The sequence below is a fragment of the Cornus florida genome, unplaced genomic scaffold, assembly GCF_030987335.1.
Source record: "Cornus florida cultivar Cherokee Brave unplaced genomic scaffold, ASM3098733v1 CherokeeBrave_3.0.0_Hap2_Chr11, whole genome shotgun sequence".
Taxonomy (NCBI): Eukaryota; Viridiplantae; Streptophyta; class Magnoliopsida; order Cornales; family Cornaceae; genus Cornus; species Cornus florida.
The window spans coordinates 119312813-119326694 of record NW_026775581.1 but is presented as its reverse complement, the minus strand read 5'-3'; the positions used below and the strand labels follow the sequence as shown (position 1 = coordinate 119326694).

Below are 13882 nucleotides of genomic sequence, written 5' to 3'. Positions count from 1 at the left end.
ACTGGCCTTCCTTCTTGTGATAGAAGTGCTCCGATTCCCACTATTGACGCATCACTATCCACCTAGAATAGCTTCTCAAAATATGGAAGGACTAAGATTGGGTTGTTGACAGTTTTTCCTTAATTAAGGCAAAACTCATCTCAGCTTCCTCTCCCCATTGGAATTTTCCTTTTTTCATGCATTCTGTGATGGGAGCCATAATACTATTGAAGTTCTTGATGAACCTTTGGTAGAACGTGGCTAAGCCATGGAAACTACGTACTTCTCCCACATTCTTCGGCGTAGGCCACTCTCGAATGGCCCTCACCTTCTCCTCATCTACCCGAATGCCATCATTACAAACCACATAGCCGAGGAATATTAGGCTTGGGGTCACAAAGCTACACTTCTTCAGATTAATGAACAGCTTATTCTTCTGCAAAGCATACCTCTCTCAAGCATAGTTGTCAAAGGTGCCGGAGGCACGCGCCTGAGGCGCAAGGCGCCTCCAGGCGCCATCACATCACCTCTATTGACTTAAGGCCCTTGGGTTAATGAAGGCGTGTGCCTTTACTTCAAAGGCGCCAGGCGAAAGGCTCTCTAAAGGCGCGCCTGATTGGTTTTGTATTATTTTGTTTGTTTATTCTTTGTTTATTTGTTATATTGTTAGTGTTTTTATTATATTATTATTTTATTAGTTAAAACATGATAGTTACAACATAAGAAAAAACAAAAAAGAGAACAAAAAAGTAAACAAAGAAGACAGAGGCAGTCAGCGACTTGGACGACTTGGTCTCGGAAGCCGGATCTGCGTTGGATTTGCCGAATCTGCGTCGGCGACTCTGCCGGTAAGTTCTCCAACTTCTCTTCTTCTTCTCTCCTCCTCCTTCTCTTCTTCTTCTCTCCTCCTAGGCTCCTTCTCTTCTCGGATCTCGGAAGCCGGATCAGTTTTTTTTTTTTTTTTCCTCTATTCTTCTTCTTCTTTTCTTCTCTCGGCCGAGTCGAGTGTGGCAGTTTTTTTTTTTTTCTTCTTCTTTTTATTTTTTTTTTTTTCTCAAGTCTGGAGACTCTGGAGCATAGTTGTTGCATTGTTGCTATTTTTTATCTTGATCTTGTGCTATTTTATTTTAATCTTAAAATAACAGTTACTATATTTTTTTTTTAGTGAACTTTTTTTTTATTTTATTTGTTGAGTTTATCAGTGAACTTTTCCCTTGAAACTTGCAGCATCTTAAAGTCTTCTTTTTTTTTGGGGGGGGGGGGGGGGGGGATTTCATAACATGATCAATAGATTTTCTATTATTCAATAGAGGATGAATACTGAAAATTTTAAAGAGCTAAATTTTATACGATGGTGCAAATGGTGAAATTTGCATTAGTGAAGTTGCTGTGATTTAAAATGTGAAGTTACTGTGATTTAAAATCTTACAAAATTTAAAGTGATACATGATTTTCGTGATATTTAAAATACATTATAAAATGAACTGAAGCATGGATTTAAAATACATTATCAAATACACTTTTTTTATTATTCACTGTTGAACTTAAGTACTTGATTTAGTTGGCTTTGACATCTTTACGTTGAATATTGAACTTAAGTAATTCATTTAGTTGACTTTTGCATCTTTATATATACTATTGCCTCTATAATTCTTTATTAGGTGGGTTTTGTTTTTTTTTTTTTTTTCAACGTGTGCCTTGCTTCAGTCGGGCGCGCGCCTCGCCTTGCGCCTCAGGCTCCAGGAGGCATTTGCGCTTTTGTGCGCCTTGAGCCTTTAACAACTATGCTCTCAAGTGCAAAAGGTGTTCTGCCTCTATTTAACTATAAACCAAAATATCGTCAAAATAAACAACTACAAATCGACAAATAAACGGTGTGAGTACCTAATTCATCTACCACATGAAAGTACTTGGCGCGCTGGATAATCCAAATGGCATAACTAACCACTCGTACAATCCTTCCTTTGTCTTGAACGCCGTTTTCCACTCATCCCCAAGACAGATTCTGATCTAATAGTATCCACTCTTGAGGCCCACTTTGGTGAAAACTTTTGATCCCGCCAACATATCCAGCATATCATCCAACCGTGGAATGGGAAATCTATACTTGATAGTGATTCAGTTAATTGTGCGACTATCAACGCACATTCTCTAATTGCCATCTTTCTTCGGTACTAGCAAGGCCGGAACAGCACATGGGCTCATGCTATCCCAAATCAATCCTTTCTGTAGTAACTCTTCCACTTACTCTTGTAAGATCTGACTCTCGTTGGGACTCATCCAGTAATGTGGTAGATTTGGCAGGCTCGCCCAGGGCACCAAGTTAATGTGGTGCTGAATATTCCTCATGGGAGGGTGGCTATCAAACAAGTCTTCCGGCACCAACTCACTAAACTCCTGCAGTAATGGCTGCACTATTGCTAGTGGTACTGTAAAAAGAGGTTGTTCAACTACTTCCCCCTTGCACATATAACAAAGATTTCAGGGGCAATTGTTACTTTGCCCAAAAATTCCTCACTGTTGATCAACATAATTGGGGAATTCGGCTTCTTTCAGCAAACCCAAAATAATCTTTTGACCATTCTTATATAGAATATACACATTGTCTCTACCACGGTAAGTGACATCGACATCAATTTGCCGTGGTCTGCCCAATATCATATGGCATGCATCCATGTCAACTACATCACAACGCACCTCCTCTGCATATGTTTTCCTAATTGAGAATGAAACGGTGCAGGTTTCAGTTACTTGCGTTACTGAGCCTTTCTTGATCCATCCAATTTTGCATGGATGGAGACGTTTCTCTGTTTCAAGCCCCTATTTTTGAACCATTGTTAAGGAAATAATGTTCTCACTACTGCCGCTATCAATAATAATGTCACATACCTTATGGTTGATAGTGCAACGTGTACGGAATACATTATGACGCTATGGGTGCTCCTCCTTCGTCGGCGTGAACATCAACCTCCTCGCTACTAAAGAGTGGAACAACAACTCGCCATTGTCTCCTTCAGTCACCTCTTCTTCTTCAAAGGTAAGGTACTCGCCTTCCTCACCCTCGCCTTCCTCATGCTCAACCAGATTTACTGGCAGTCGCTTGGGGCAGTTGTTGGATTTATGGCCAGGTTATCCACATCGAAAACACTTGCCCATACTTAGGTGTGCATAGGGATTTTCTCCCACAACTAAGGCTCCCCTTCCAGCAAGGCCTATGGGTGCTACGGGTTTGGCCTTTGTTGGACCATCTCCAATGCCTCGCCATGTCATTGGAACAGGGGCTACCGCGGTCTGTTTACTCATGTCATGTGTAGGACGTGGGGTATTATATGAACCACGAGACCGATTCTTCGACTTCTCCAATAACGATTCTGCTCTCTTTGCCGTCATGACAATCTGAGAGAGTTTGAATAGCGGTTGCAGCGCCACTTCTTCTTCAATATCCCATCGTAACCTGCCTTTGAAACGGGCCACCGTGCTAAATTTGGGTTCTACTAGTTTGCACTTGATCCCACCATGCTGATGCGCCACCTTTTTACTTATGGGCCACGAGTTTGACTTGCTTCTCCTCTCGGATTTTCAGATAGTCAAAGAAACGTTCAACTTCACTAATCCAATCCAAGAATTTTTCAATACGAAGATGACCTTAAAAGGTGGGTTGGTCAATCTTCATACGAAAATCCCTGGAATCATAGGAATTTTTTATTAAATTACACTTATTTATTTTTCTTATTGAAATAAATTATTAAAAAAAAAAAAAATCATACTAATTTGATGACAGATTCTTCATTAAATTTGCATAAATTTACCTTTAATTTTTTTAATTAATTTTTTAAATAAAAATCTTTAAGTAGAAAATTTAAAAAAAATTTAAGTAATTTCTTAATTTTTAATGAATATATTGCATAAAAAAGTAGGTATTTTTTAATTAAGTATTTATTAATTTTTCATTAATATATTGCATGAAAAAGATGGTATTTTTATGGTAAAAAAGTTTAAAGTGAGTATAAAAAGTTTTATTATAAATAATAAAGTTTTAATAATAAGTTAATCATTTTAGAGAATGGTAGTTACAAATCTATTTATTAATTTTTTCATTTTAATGATAAATTGATACTAATAATAAACTTAAGATAAATGGTATAATTAATATTTAGATAAGAGAAAAGATAACAAAAATAGTTTAATTAGAAATGACAAATGTAATGAGAAAGGGTAAAATAGTCTTTTGTGATGAGTTTGTCCTTAATTGCAACAAATCAATAGTTCAAGGGGGCAATTTGTAGTTCAGGAAGGTTATGTGCAAACGGGCAATAGTTCAAGGGGTTTTTTTGCACTTTACCCTATAAAATAAGCAAGTAAAAAATCTCAACCTAAACCCTTAAATTTAAGGTTCTGATCCAGGCTGGTTTATATGATGGTGTTGAAATTGCTACCTCACTAAAGTGAGTTCTCAATACAGATTGGCATTTAAACTAGTCTAACGGAACACTGTAGTAAGAATTATCAATCTATTCCTGCCTTGCCTGCAATCTAATAGCCTTAGGTTCTAACATGAAACTGTTTGGTTTCCCTTCCAATTGGACCAATGAGGGGAAAAAAAAAATTTCCACCTATCACGAATACCTTTCTTCTGCTTTTAATTTTAATTTCTTACTGTTTTGGTAATGCAGGATAAAACATTTCAGCATCCATACATATCAGCTCTTGGGTCTCACACGTAAGTACTCGTTTTATACTTTGAACTCAAAAAATTTGTAATCCATACAAATTCTTCATTTGTTGTCTTGCAAGTGAACTTATGACAGCTTGTCAGGGTTAAATTTTGTGGAGGACATTGTTTGTGATAGGAATATGGCAAGCATGAGTGCATGTAACTTTGTGATTGTGTGCACCATGATTGCATGAAATTAAGATGTTAAGAACAATCCTTTGGATAATGTGATGCACAAAAATGCATATGCCACCTGTGAAATGGGACCTCCTTCCCTTATCGCCTCAAGTTGCGACAAAAAGCAGTGAATCCTTCTCCATGCAGAAAATTCTTTGCTCCCAATGGATACGTAAAGCTTTGCATGACCAGTTGACGAAGCGTTTGTCATATTGGTTGAGCAAATTGGTTGTGCCGCATGATTAGACTATGAATGTGGGAGACCAGTCCTGCTGTGTTCATCAGCCAACCTTTACTTTTTTGGCTATATTTCCAAAACGTTGGTGTTTTAGTGCTTACATAACTTATTGGAGTTCCAACAACGTATTTGCGTGCTATAGCGACGTTTTAATACGTACACATTAATCAGCACAATAGATATGAAAAATATTACTTCCCAGTGAAGTATTTTCTTAACCACAGCCCTGACCAGATTTTTTTATCCAACATATTGAATGGCATTTTATTTTAGTCTCATGATAAGTTAGTGAACAACAGTACAGAAAGGGTATATATCTCTGCTTTATTCTTCCCAACAATAGTTGTATTAGAGGCTGTACATCAGAACGCAATGCAAATTACTCCCTTCATATTAATTATGCTCTTTTTAGGTAGAATAGTTTAAATGTCTTTTAACTGCTAACTTGCAGACTTCCCCATCCTCACCCTCTCCCCCGCCCCCGCATTCCCCTGCTACTCACAAATTCCAAAGCTAGTGGTGTTGTATACACTTGCCCACTAGATATTTACACTCATTATTAGATGAACAATTTCCATTGGATATTGCTTTTGCAACAGCCATATTGGCCAGGCTGTGGAAGCAGCCATTATTGCTTTGACAATGGGCCATCGCTTTGCTTTCTATGAATTTAAGAGCTGTAGCCATTTAATATAAAAAATAATAATAATAATAAGATAATTTAAATGCTGTTTTCTTGATAGTATCACTTCCAGATAATAAGCAAAACTTGTTGGTTATTAGTTCTCTTATTCTTTCCATGTTTTCTTATATTTATTTGCCCTCTAAATGTCTGCTATAATGTAAATCAGTTTGCATGTATAATATCAGCTTCTATGTCGATAGATAATCATTCATAAATCTCAAGAAAATGAATTGGTGGATCTTAGAAATTTTTCCCCTTCTGTTGTTTTCTTGATTCTGGTTTGGTTGTATTTCGTCTTGGTTAGAGCTTTATACCAAATTAAAATTTAATGCAGAATCTGGTGCGTAGTTTGTAGAATAAGTCTAGTATGTTTTCGTGTCGGCTGTATGATTCTTATTTACGACCACCTTTCTTGGTTCTTGTTATCTATTAAATCTCAAGTCCTGTGGTTTTTTGTCACTATTTCAATCTTTCTAACACTTGTGTGTGCTGCATCTTCAACCTGAACAACATTGCTCCTCCCTTAATGGTTTAGTCTTCACTTGCCAGTGATCTGACAAGCTCAAGGTCATGTGAACAAGGAGACCATGTCAATAGCTGTTATTTATGTAGGAAGATTATATATATTGTGGTAGCTTGAGCTCGTATATCAAGTCGGAAAAGAGTTATTATTTATTTACTGATGCTCCTTTTTTAATTGTAAATTTTGACAGAAACTATTGGAGGGATTTTGATACAGCCCTTTTCATACTGAAACACTTGTATCGAGATATACCTGAAGAACCCATCCCAACTGATGCACCCAAAGAAAGCAGCTCAAGAGAGGAGACTGGTTCAGAAGGCCGGTCTGATCAAAGAGAGGTGGCCGATGAAGAACTCCCTTTAACGTTTGCTGATGGATTCTTGATAAGAAACTTCTCTAGGAAAGCGAATAAAATAATGAAGCAGCGCTAGACTGACACGGGGATTTCTTCTTCTTATGTTGGACAAAATGTAAGTGCAGCTGGTCTTGTCAAGGATGAATTCTTTGGAGTTATTTTTCAAGCAATCTTCCTTGCTACAAATCATACCACTGTATCTTTCAAATAAATTGCTCCTGTATATAGTTGACAGGTTAAGTGCCCAATGTAAACTGACATGCCATGCTGCAAATGAACCTAGGGTTTCAGGAGTTACCAGAATGTAACACTCGGTCAAACTTGTGCTTGTTATACGGTGCAAGCTATCGAGCAAGCTGTAATTTCTTGTAAAGAAAACCTGTACAATAGAAATATAGAAGTATATTTTGTATGAAAATTTACAGAAGGGGCATTTGGTAGTTCTGTGTCCTTAATGTGTATATTATTATATTATAATTCCTTGATTATGTATATAGAATATGATTATTCAGGCAGCATATCATTAGTTTAGACTTTTGTTTTTTTTTATGTAATTTTTGCATAACAAATTATATTTTAATGAAAAAGCGTACTTATCCTTTCATTACCTAATAATTGTATCTATATTACTATATAAGCCATTATCTTAATCATGATTTTAGAAAAGAATGGCATAAGAAGATTGCTTGTTGACAATTTGGATATAAGTCAAGACACTTACCCCTTGACCACTTTTTTATATTTGTTATAAAACCATAATGATTATTGTTTGTGGAAGTTCTATTATAGTACATTAAAAATAAGCATTGATACTGTTGTTCTTTTGAGAGCTCACTTCTAACTCGTGGTAATTATTTTTGTTTGTTTAAAAAATAATAATAATAATAATAATTCACTTGTAAATGGGGTCTTTTTGTGTACCTATCTAATGTATGTGTTAGGACCCATAAATTTTACCTAAACTTTTAAAAAATAAAAATAAATCATATGCATTCTTTTACTTTAGTAATTTTCACTCTTAAATGATCATTTTCGTGAGAAGCACATTATATATGTTGTACTTCATAATCTTCTACCTTTACTTGCAGGGGCGAGCCAATTAAGGCCCAGAGGGGACACGTGCCACCTCTCACTTTGCTCCAACTTACTATACATAGGTATATATTTTTGGTATATATATATATACTTACATGGTAATTTTAAATAGTGCTCTCCCTCAAATTTTTAAATTCTTTTAATTTCCTTTTGAAAAAAAAAAAAAAATTTACATATATTCGTTCTTCAAATATACAATATATTTTTCCTTTTCTAATTTTTGTTTCTTTTTTCAAAAAAATTCTTTTTTAGCTTATGTATAATTATGTATTTTTCTATATTTTTAAACTTATTTTTTTTAATCGATGACATTTGTGATTGTCTTTAATTAAAATATTATTAATTAATATTTTGATTCTTATATTTGTAACTATATTTTTTTTTACGGTATTTATTTAGCATATTATTTTACAATTATTTTTTTCTTATTTGCCTTTTTGATTTAAAAAAAAAATTTATATTGTCATATTTATTAAAAAAAAAAAAAAATTTTACAATTGCATTGTGTCCCCTCTGAACTAAAATCCTGATTCCGCCCCCGTTTACTTGTATTCTATTTTTTTCTAATTTTATTTTCGTTTTTAGATTTATTTATTTTTTTACTTTATGTTTTTCAATTCTCACATCTTGTGTGGTATGAGATTTCACTTTATTTCAATAATCCATGAATCACATGCAAGTCATTTCCACTTCCATTTCCACTTCCTCTCACGTCTATCAAATTCTTGGCATAGTGTGGCATGTCAGTATGTAGCTTGAATTGTGGACAATTTTGCCATATTTTCTTGGTTGGAAATGACAAAATCATACCAAACTCACCTGCCATTTATAGCAGCCTCTAAGAGAATGGGATAAAGATTAAATTAAAAATAAATAAATAAATAAAGATATGTTATAGTTTCTTGGAGATTCTTAGTTATAGCACACTAAAGTCATCATCATTGTGAGCTATAGACAAATGAAACATTTTCATGGAGATTAGATAGATAGATAAGATATAGAAAGAGCAACAGGGCTTTGTCTCTTGTCCTCCCCTTGTCAAGAACAGGCATGCATGGCAGGTGGCCAACACATTCACGTGAGCTTCAATATCTTCACTATTCCCGTAAATTATTTGTTACTTCGATAATGTAACCACCTATCTTATAAGAAATGACGAGAAATTAAACTTTTTTTTTCACTCATATTATGAAATCTTTATATTTTGAACTAGTGATTTTCATGTCAAAATATAGCAACCGTTGCATAAGGCCTACACCTTCTTGAAATTATGATCATTATGATTGTGACCTAGGTAATTAATCCATGCAAATGACAACCTTAAATTGCATGCATTAAAAATCGAGAACCATGCAGAAGTCATGAGCATGGCACGTGACTGACCACAGTGCCTCTTTCATTTCATGCCCAACTTGAAACTGTTGTGACACAGAAACACAACCAAACACACTTTCGAATGATCATTCCAAGTGGTTGTGACCAATCTTGTCGGCTCGATAAAGAAGGTGGTCCATGGCTCGGTTGTCTGGTTCGAGCCTAGGTGTCAGGCCGGCTAGAGACTGGTGTGGCCCTCTCTCTATTATGTGTGATTTGGAAGGTGTCTCTCTCATATCTTGATATGTGAAGACTACTTTGTCTTGATTTTGGGCACATTTTGGTTCAATGGTACGTTTTTGTTTAACTTCCTTGTGTGGACATGCCAAACCATTATTTGAAACGTGGTCTGCAAATTAGGGACTATTTTATACTACATTCAAGGCTTCAAACCATTTTATAATGACACTGCTTAATTTGTTTGAACTTTTGAATGGATATGGTTGCGCTATTCTCTATGAATGATTATTCATATACTACAGTTCATATACAACTATATTAGTTGTTTTCTTCTTTGTTACCAATTTTATATTATCTTCTAACTCTAGGCGAGAATGGAATTCTTTTAATTTCATTCTTTTGTCTGGAAAGTAATTTTAAAGATGGAATGTTCATTCTCCATCTTTCTTGGAGAATGGTCATTCCATCAAAATCATTCCACTTTCTCACAAGAATGGACATTCTATTCCCACTTTAAAAAATACAGATTAAAAATATTATTAAAAATTGCTTTGAATCATGTGATTGTTAATACATTTTTCTCAAACAACGAGATTCAATAAAAGACAAACTTTTTCTTGATATTTCTTTCTCAATTTTCAAATATACATTGAAAATATATATTTACGCATATATATATATATATATATATATTTGGTTTACATATATATAGTTTATTGTTTTTCATTTTTAAGCCATGCATAACTAAAGAGAGAATGGGAATGGTCATTCCATTCTCATTCCATTTTCTGATTCATTTCATTTCTACCTTATTTCATTTCTTCCTACCAAATTAGCCCGTATTGTATATGAAACATGTGATGCATATGAGTACGGATAGTTCTTTTATATAGATGAGTTTGATAGAATTCTTTAATCGGTTGTCTTTGATTGAATTGGTGGGAAAAGGCAAGTAAAAAGTTTCACTTTTCATTAATTAATTAAGACTATTCAATCAAAGAATTCTGTTAATTTTCGGAATTTTAAAATTATTTTTTTAAGAAAAATAAAATAAAAATAACTAAAATCTAATTAATAAAAATTAAGGATACTGATTTTTTTTATGAAATTGTAATAAGATTAAGAAAACACAGAGGATGCATTTTTTTGTTTTTTTTATTTGTTTTGTACAATAAAGACAATTATTAATTGTATAAGAGAGATTATATTTCTGGATTTGTCTTTTGTGGGTCCCATGGCAGTACTCAACTTGATAAGTCAATTGGCAACAGTAATGGTCCCCAAATGGTAATGGCAATATTGAAAATATTTGCATGGTAAGAATTAGCTGAAAAAATACCTCTTACTCACGTGTTAGTATGAAATTTAGCCACATCAATTAATTACCGTGAAAGTTGAATATAATTGTTATATATACATATATATATATATTGTAATTATTTATTTTATACTTAAATTCTATATACAAAGAAATGATTTCTTATTCAAGGGTGGCGGACTGCCATCGCAAAGAACTAATTAGGCAATTTTTTACAAAAATAAAAATAACAAAATCTATGTCACATGGTAAAATTGAAAGCCAAAATAAATTCTGAATATGAGAATGAGAGTTCACATAAAATGTGAGAGCGACATGTGTATTGTTTGGGTCTTAACATTGCACCCAATTCAATGATACCTTCCCTACCTTATATATATATACAGAGAGAGAGAGAGAGAGAGAGAGAGAGAGAGACGCGTGCGCGGAGGAAGAGGAAGGGCAAGCTTAGGTTACACTTTAGATTGTAGGTTACCTCTGTCTAACACCAACACTAACTTCAATTGATGTCTGAGTTAAACTTTTTTAATTGAAACCCAATTTCAATAATTAAAAGATGGAGCTTCATAAACCTATTTAAATATTAGAATGAGTTCCTACCTAAATAATTATGGGTTGTTTTAAACTCTCTTTGTTTCAAAAAGAGTATTTATTTTGAAAAATTGTAAATTTCACAAATTGAAAAGTCTTTAATTTTTTTTTTTATGGGGTGAGAAGATCGATGTCTCTATCTGGAGCTATATTTTAGCAATTAAAAAAAAAAAGGGGTCTATATTTAAGCAAGTTAAAACATGATTTGTACATATATGGGCACATGAATGACCAGATGTGCCCACAAGGTGTATGAATTGCATTGTGTCCCACGTGACTTGCGTAGAAAGAAGTGAGGGTGTCGGGTATCTCCCTCTGCCTCATTAATGCTTTGTAATCTTGTAAGTATGATTAAGAATATATATATTATATATATATATATCATGGAATTATATATATAATGTTAAAACCCTTATCAACAACTTATGGACCATAAGTTTTCATTTCTAAACAAACCTGCCCAACATGCTCCAACTCATTCCAACCTTGGAGAGCCCCAATACATTTTCAATACCAAGGTAATACTTTAATTTATTATGATGTTTAATAGTAACATAAATAAATAATACTCCAATTAGGAGCTTACACATACATTTAGTAATTATTAAATCCAAGAAAGAAGTGAAATGAAATATATGTTGTAGAATAATAAGGATGCAAGTATTATGTTCTGTGTGTGCAAGTATGGATTCCTTTTTCTAAAAAAAATTTAGATTTGATATATTCAAAAAAAAAAAAAATTACAAGTGAAATGGGATTCGCCATTAACTTGAGACGTTGAGTTTTAGATCACCACTTTAATTATGTCTTATGATAAAATCATCTTACCATATGCATTTTTATTTTTTTAACATTGCACAAGGCTCCCGCCACTTTTGTTTAGTTGAAAATTTAACTTTCAGAGGATAGCAAACAAATGCTTAAGATGAGGAGCCTTTTTCTAAATATTAGTAATTTAGTTGAAAAGAGAAATCACTTGCAAAAATAAATATAAAAAATTAATAATAATTTGTGAAAAGCTATAAACTTGGACACTGAAAAAACATTGATGTTGACTCTATATGACCAGCTGATATAACTGCATAATCACATGAGAGTATCGTCAGAATATTAGTAGTGAGTGAGTACAACACCCAACTGCACAACATGTACAAGTATCTAGTCCAAGACTATCTGCCTATATAAACAAGTACAATTAAGTTGAAGTGAATCAAATTATCATCAAATAACTACAACATATACAAGTACTGAAAAATGGCTATGGTGGTTGCAAGCAAACGTCTTCTTCTAGTGCTCTTTTTCTTGCTCTGCTTCATCCCTTTCGCTGCTAGAGGTAAACATTATTATTGTTATTATCTCATGCATATATATATTATCAGTATACTTCAAAAGTTCGGATTTGAATGAGGATTGATTATTCATGAGAAACTCTTAGATTAATTTATTTATACATCAAATTTTATGTTTTTTAATATATTTGCAGCACGGAGTTTGCGAGCTTACAGTAATATTGGAGAAGAAAAGGGCCATGATCATGATGTTAAGTTCATGGCAAAGGAAGACACTAGTGTACCAGACAGCAGAGATTTGATGATGTTGGATTACACTCCTGCCAGAAAGAAGTCCCCTATTCATAATTAATCTGGCAGATTCAATATATATATATATATATATGTATGAGTATCATGTCTAGGCCTTCTATATATTCTCCAGCTTAATTTTCTAGCTAGTGTGGTGTGTAATATATATAAATCATATATATATGTAGTTTGATATATAGTAGGCGAAACTGAGAAAAATTGAAGGAATGATCGAAGGAAATTGTAGGTTGGATATATAATTAAGATACATGTTATAGGATTCTATGTGTTGGAGGAAACTGTTGTATAAAGTGAGGCTGTTATGAAAATGCATGTGGCTGCTGCTGGTGATGGACTTGCTAGTTTAAACTAACATATATGTTAGTTTAAATTAGTATTAATTACAAAATGTATAATTAAGTCTGTGAACAACAAAATATATATTTTGCTAGCTAGCTAATGAATGTTCTAAGAGAAATTTTCATCTATCTCCCATCTGTATATGACTGAAAACAATGTTGTTTCAAATAATACATTATTAATCAAAATTTAAAGTACATAAAATGTTCAATTGTTCATTGGTTTTCTTTTATATGTGGTTAATTGGTATCATTCGTCAATTTAGATTTAGATGCTTTGCCCATTTAGGTTCATTTTCCATAACTGAGTTCCATTAATATTATAATTAAACTACCTATATCAGTCTTAACTAGGCCGAACTGCAACTAGGGTGCGCAGTGGAAGGTTAGAAGTGTTTTCCCCCTTTTCTGACCTAAGCTCTGGTACCACGTTGTCACGCCCTGAATATCAAAGACCTAGTACATGAATGAAAATGAAACCGGACCTGACACCCAAGAGTGCCAATGCAGAAGCAATCCTACTTTAACGAGACCATGAATTGTGCAATGAATCGCTCACAATGGAAACATGACTTTAGAGAAAGAGTGTGAGCATGACTGAATGCGAAAAGAAATGTTCAAGATGCCAATGTTTCTTCTCCATATGATGAGTAGTAAAACTATAAACAAAAACAAAGGTACATTAACTTGGCAAAATTATTACCCCTTGATGGG

The 13882-nt window shown here is 33.7% G+C and overlaps 2 protein-coding genes across 9 annotated transcripts in view; both read left to right on the top strand.

Annotated features, from left to right (window-relative positions):
• The window catches only part of LOC132283782 (phospholipase SGR2), an 89218-nt gene extending 81354 nt beyond the window's left edge, over positions 1–7864 (top strand). For 5 of the 8 annotated variants that reach the window (XM_059785802.1, XM_059785800.1, XM_059785801.1 and 2 more), the window contains 2 exons: positions 4653–4699; positions 6507–7220. In XM_059785802.1, coding sequence (XP_059641785.1) covers positions 4653–4699; positions 6507–6747 — 288 coding nt within the window. In that variant the 3' untranslated portion in view covers positions 6748–7220. Of the gene's footprint in view, positions 1–4652; positions 4700–6506; positions 7221–7759 lie in introns of those variants that run through there. The other 3 variants (XM_059785799.1, XM_059785798.1, XM_059785803.1) reach the window with 3 other exon arrangements.
• Positions 7865–12350: 4486 nt separating this feature from the next.
• Positions 12351–13357, top strand: LOC132283707 (uncharacterized). Its single transcript, XM_059785708.1, has 2 exons — positions 12351–12562; positions 12713–13357. The coding sequence occupies exons 1-2, from the start codon at positions 12484–12486 to the stop codon at positions 12868–12870; spliced, it is 237 nt and encodes a 78-aa protein (XP_059641691.1). The 5' UTR covers positions 12351–12483; the 3' UTR covers positions 12871–13357.
• The last annotated feature ends 525 nt before the right edge of the window (positions 13358–13882 follow it).

Bases quoted from the DNA above. Each gene is read 5' to 3' on its own strand.
- LOC132283707 (XM_059785708.1), top strand. From the start codon at position 12,484: ATGGCTATGGTGGTTGCAAGCAAACGTCTTCTTCTAGTGCTCTTTTTC. The intron at 12,563-12,712 runs GTAAACATTATT...ATATATTTGCAG, and splicing joins CATCCCTTTCGCTGCTAGAG to CACGGAGTTTGCGAGCTTAC.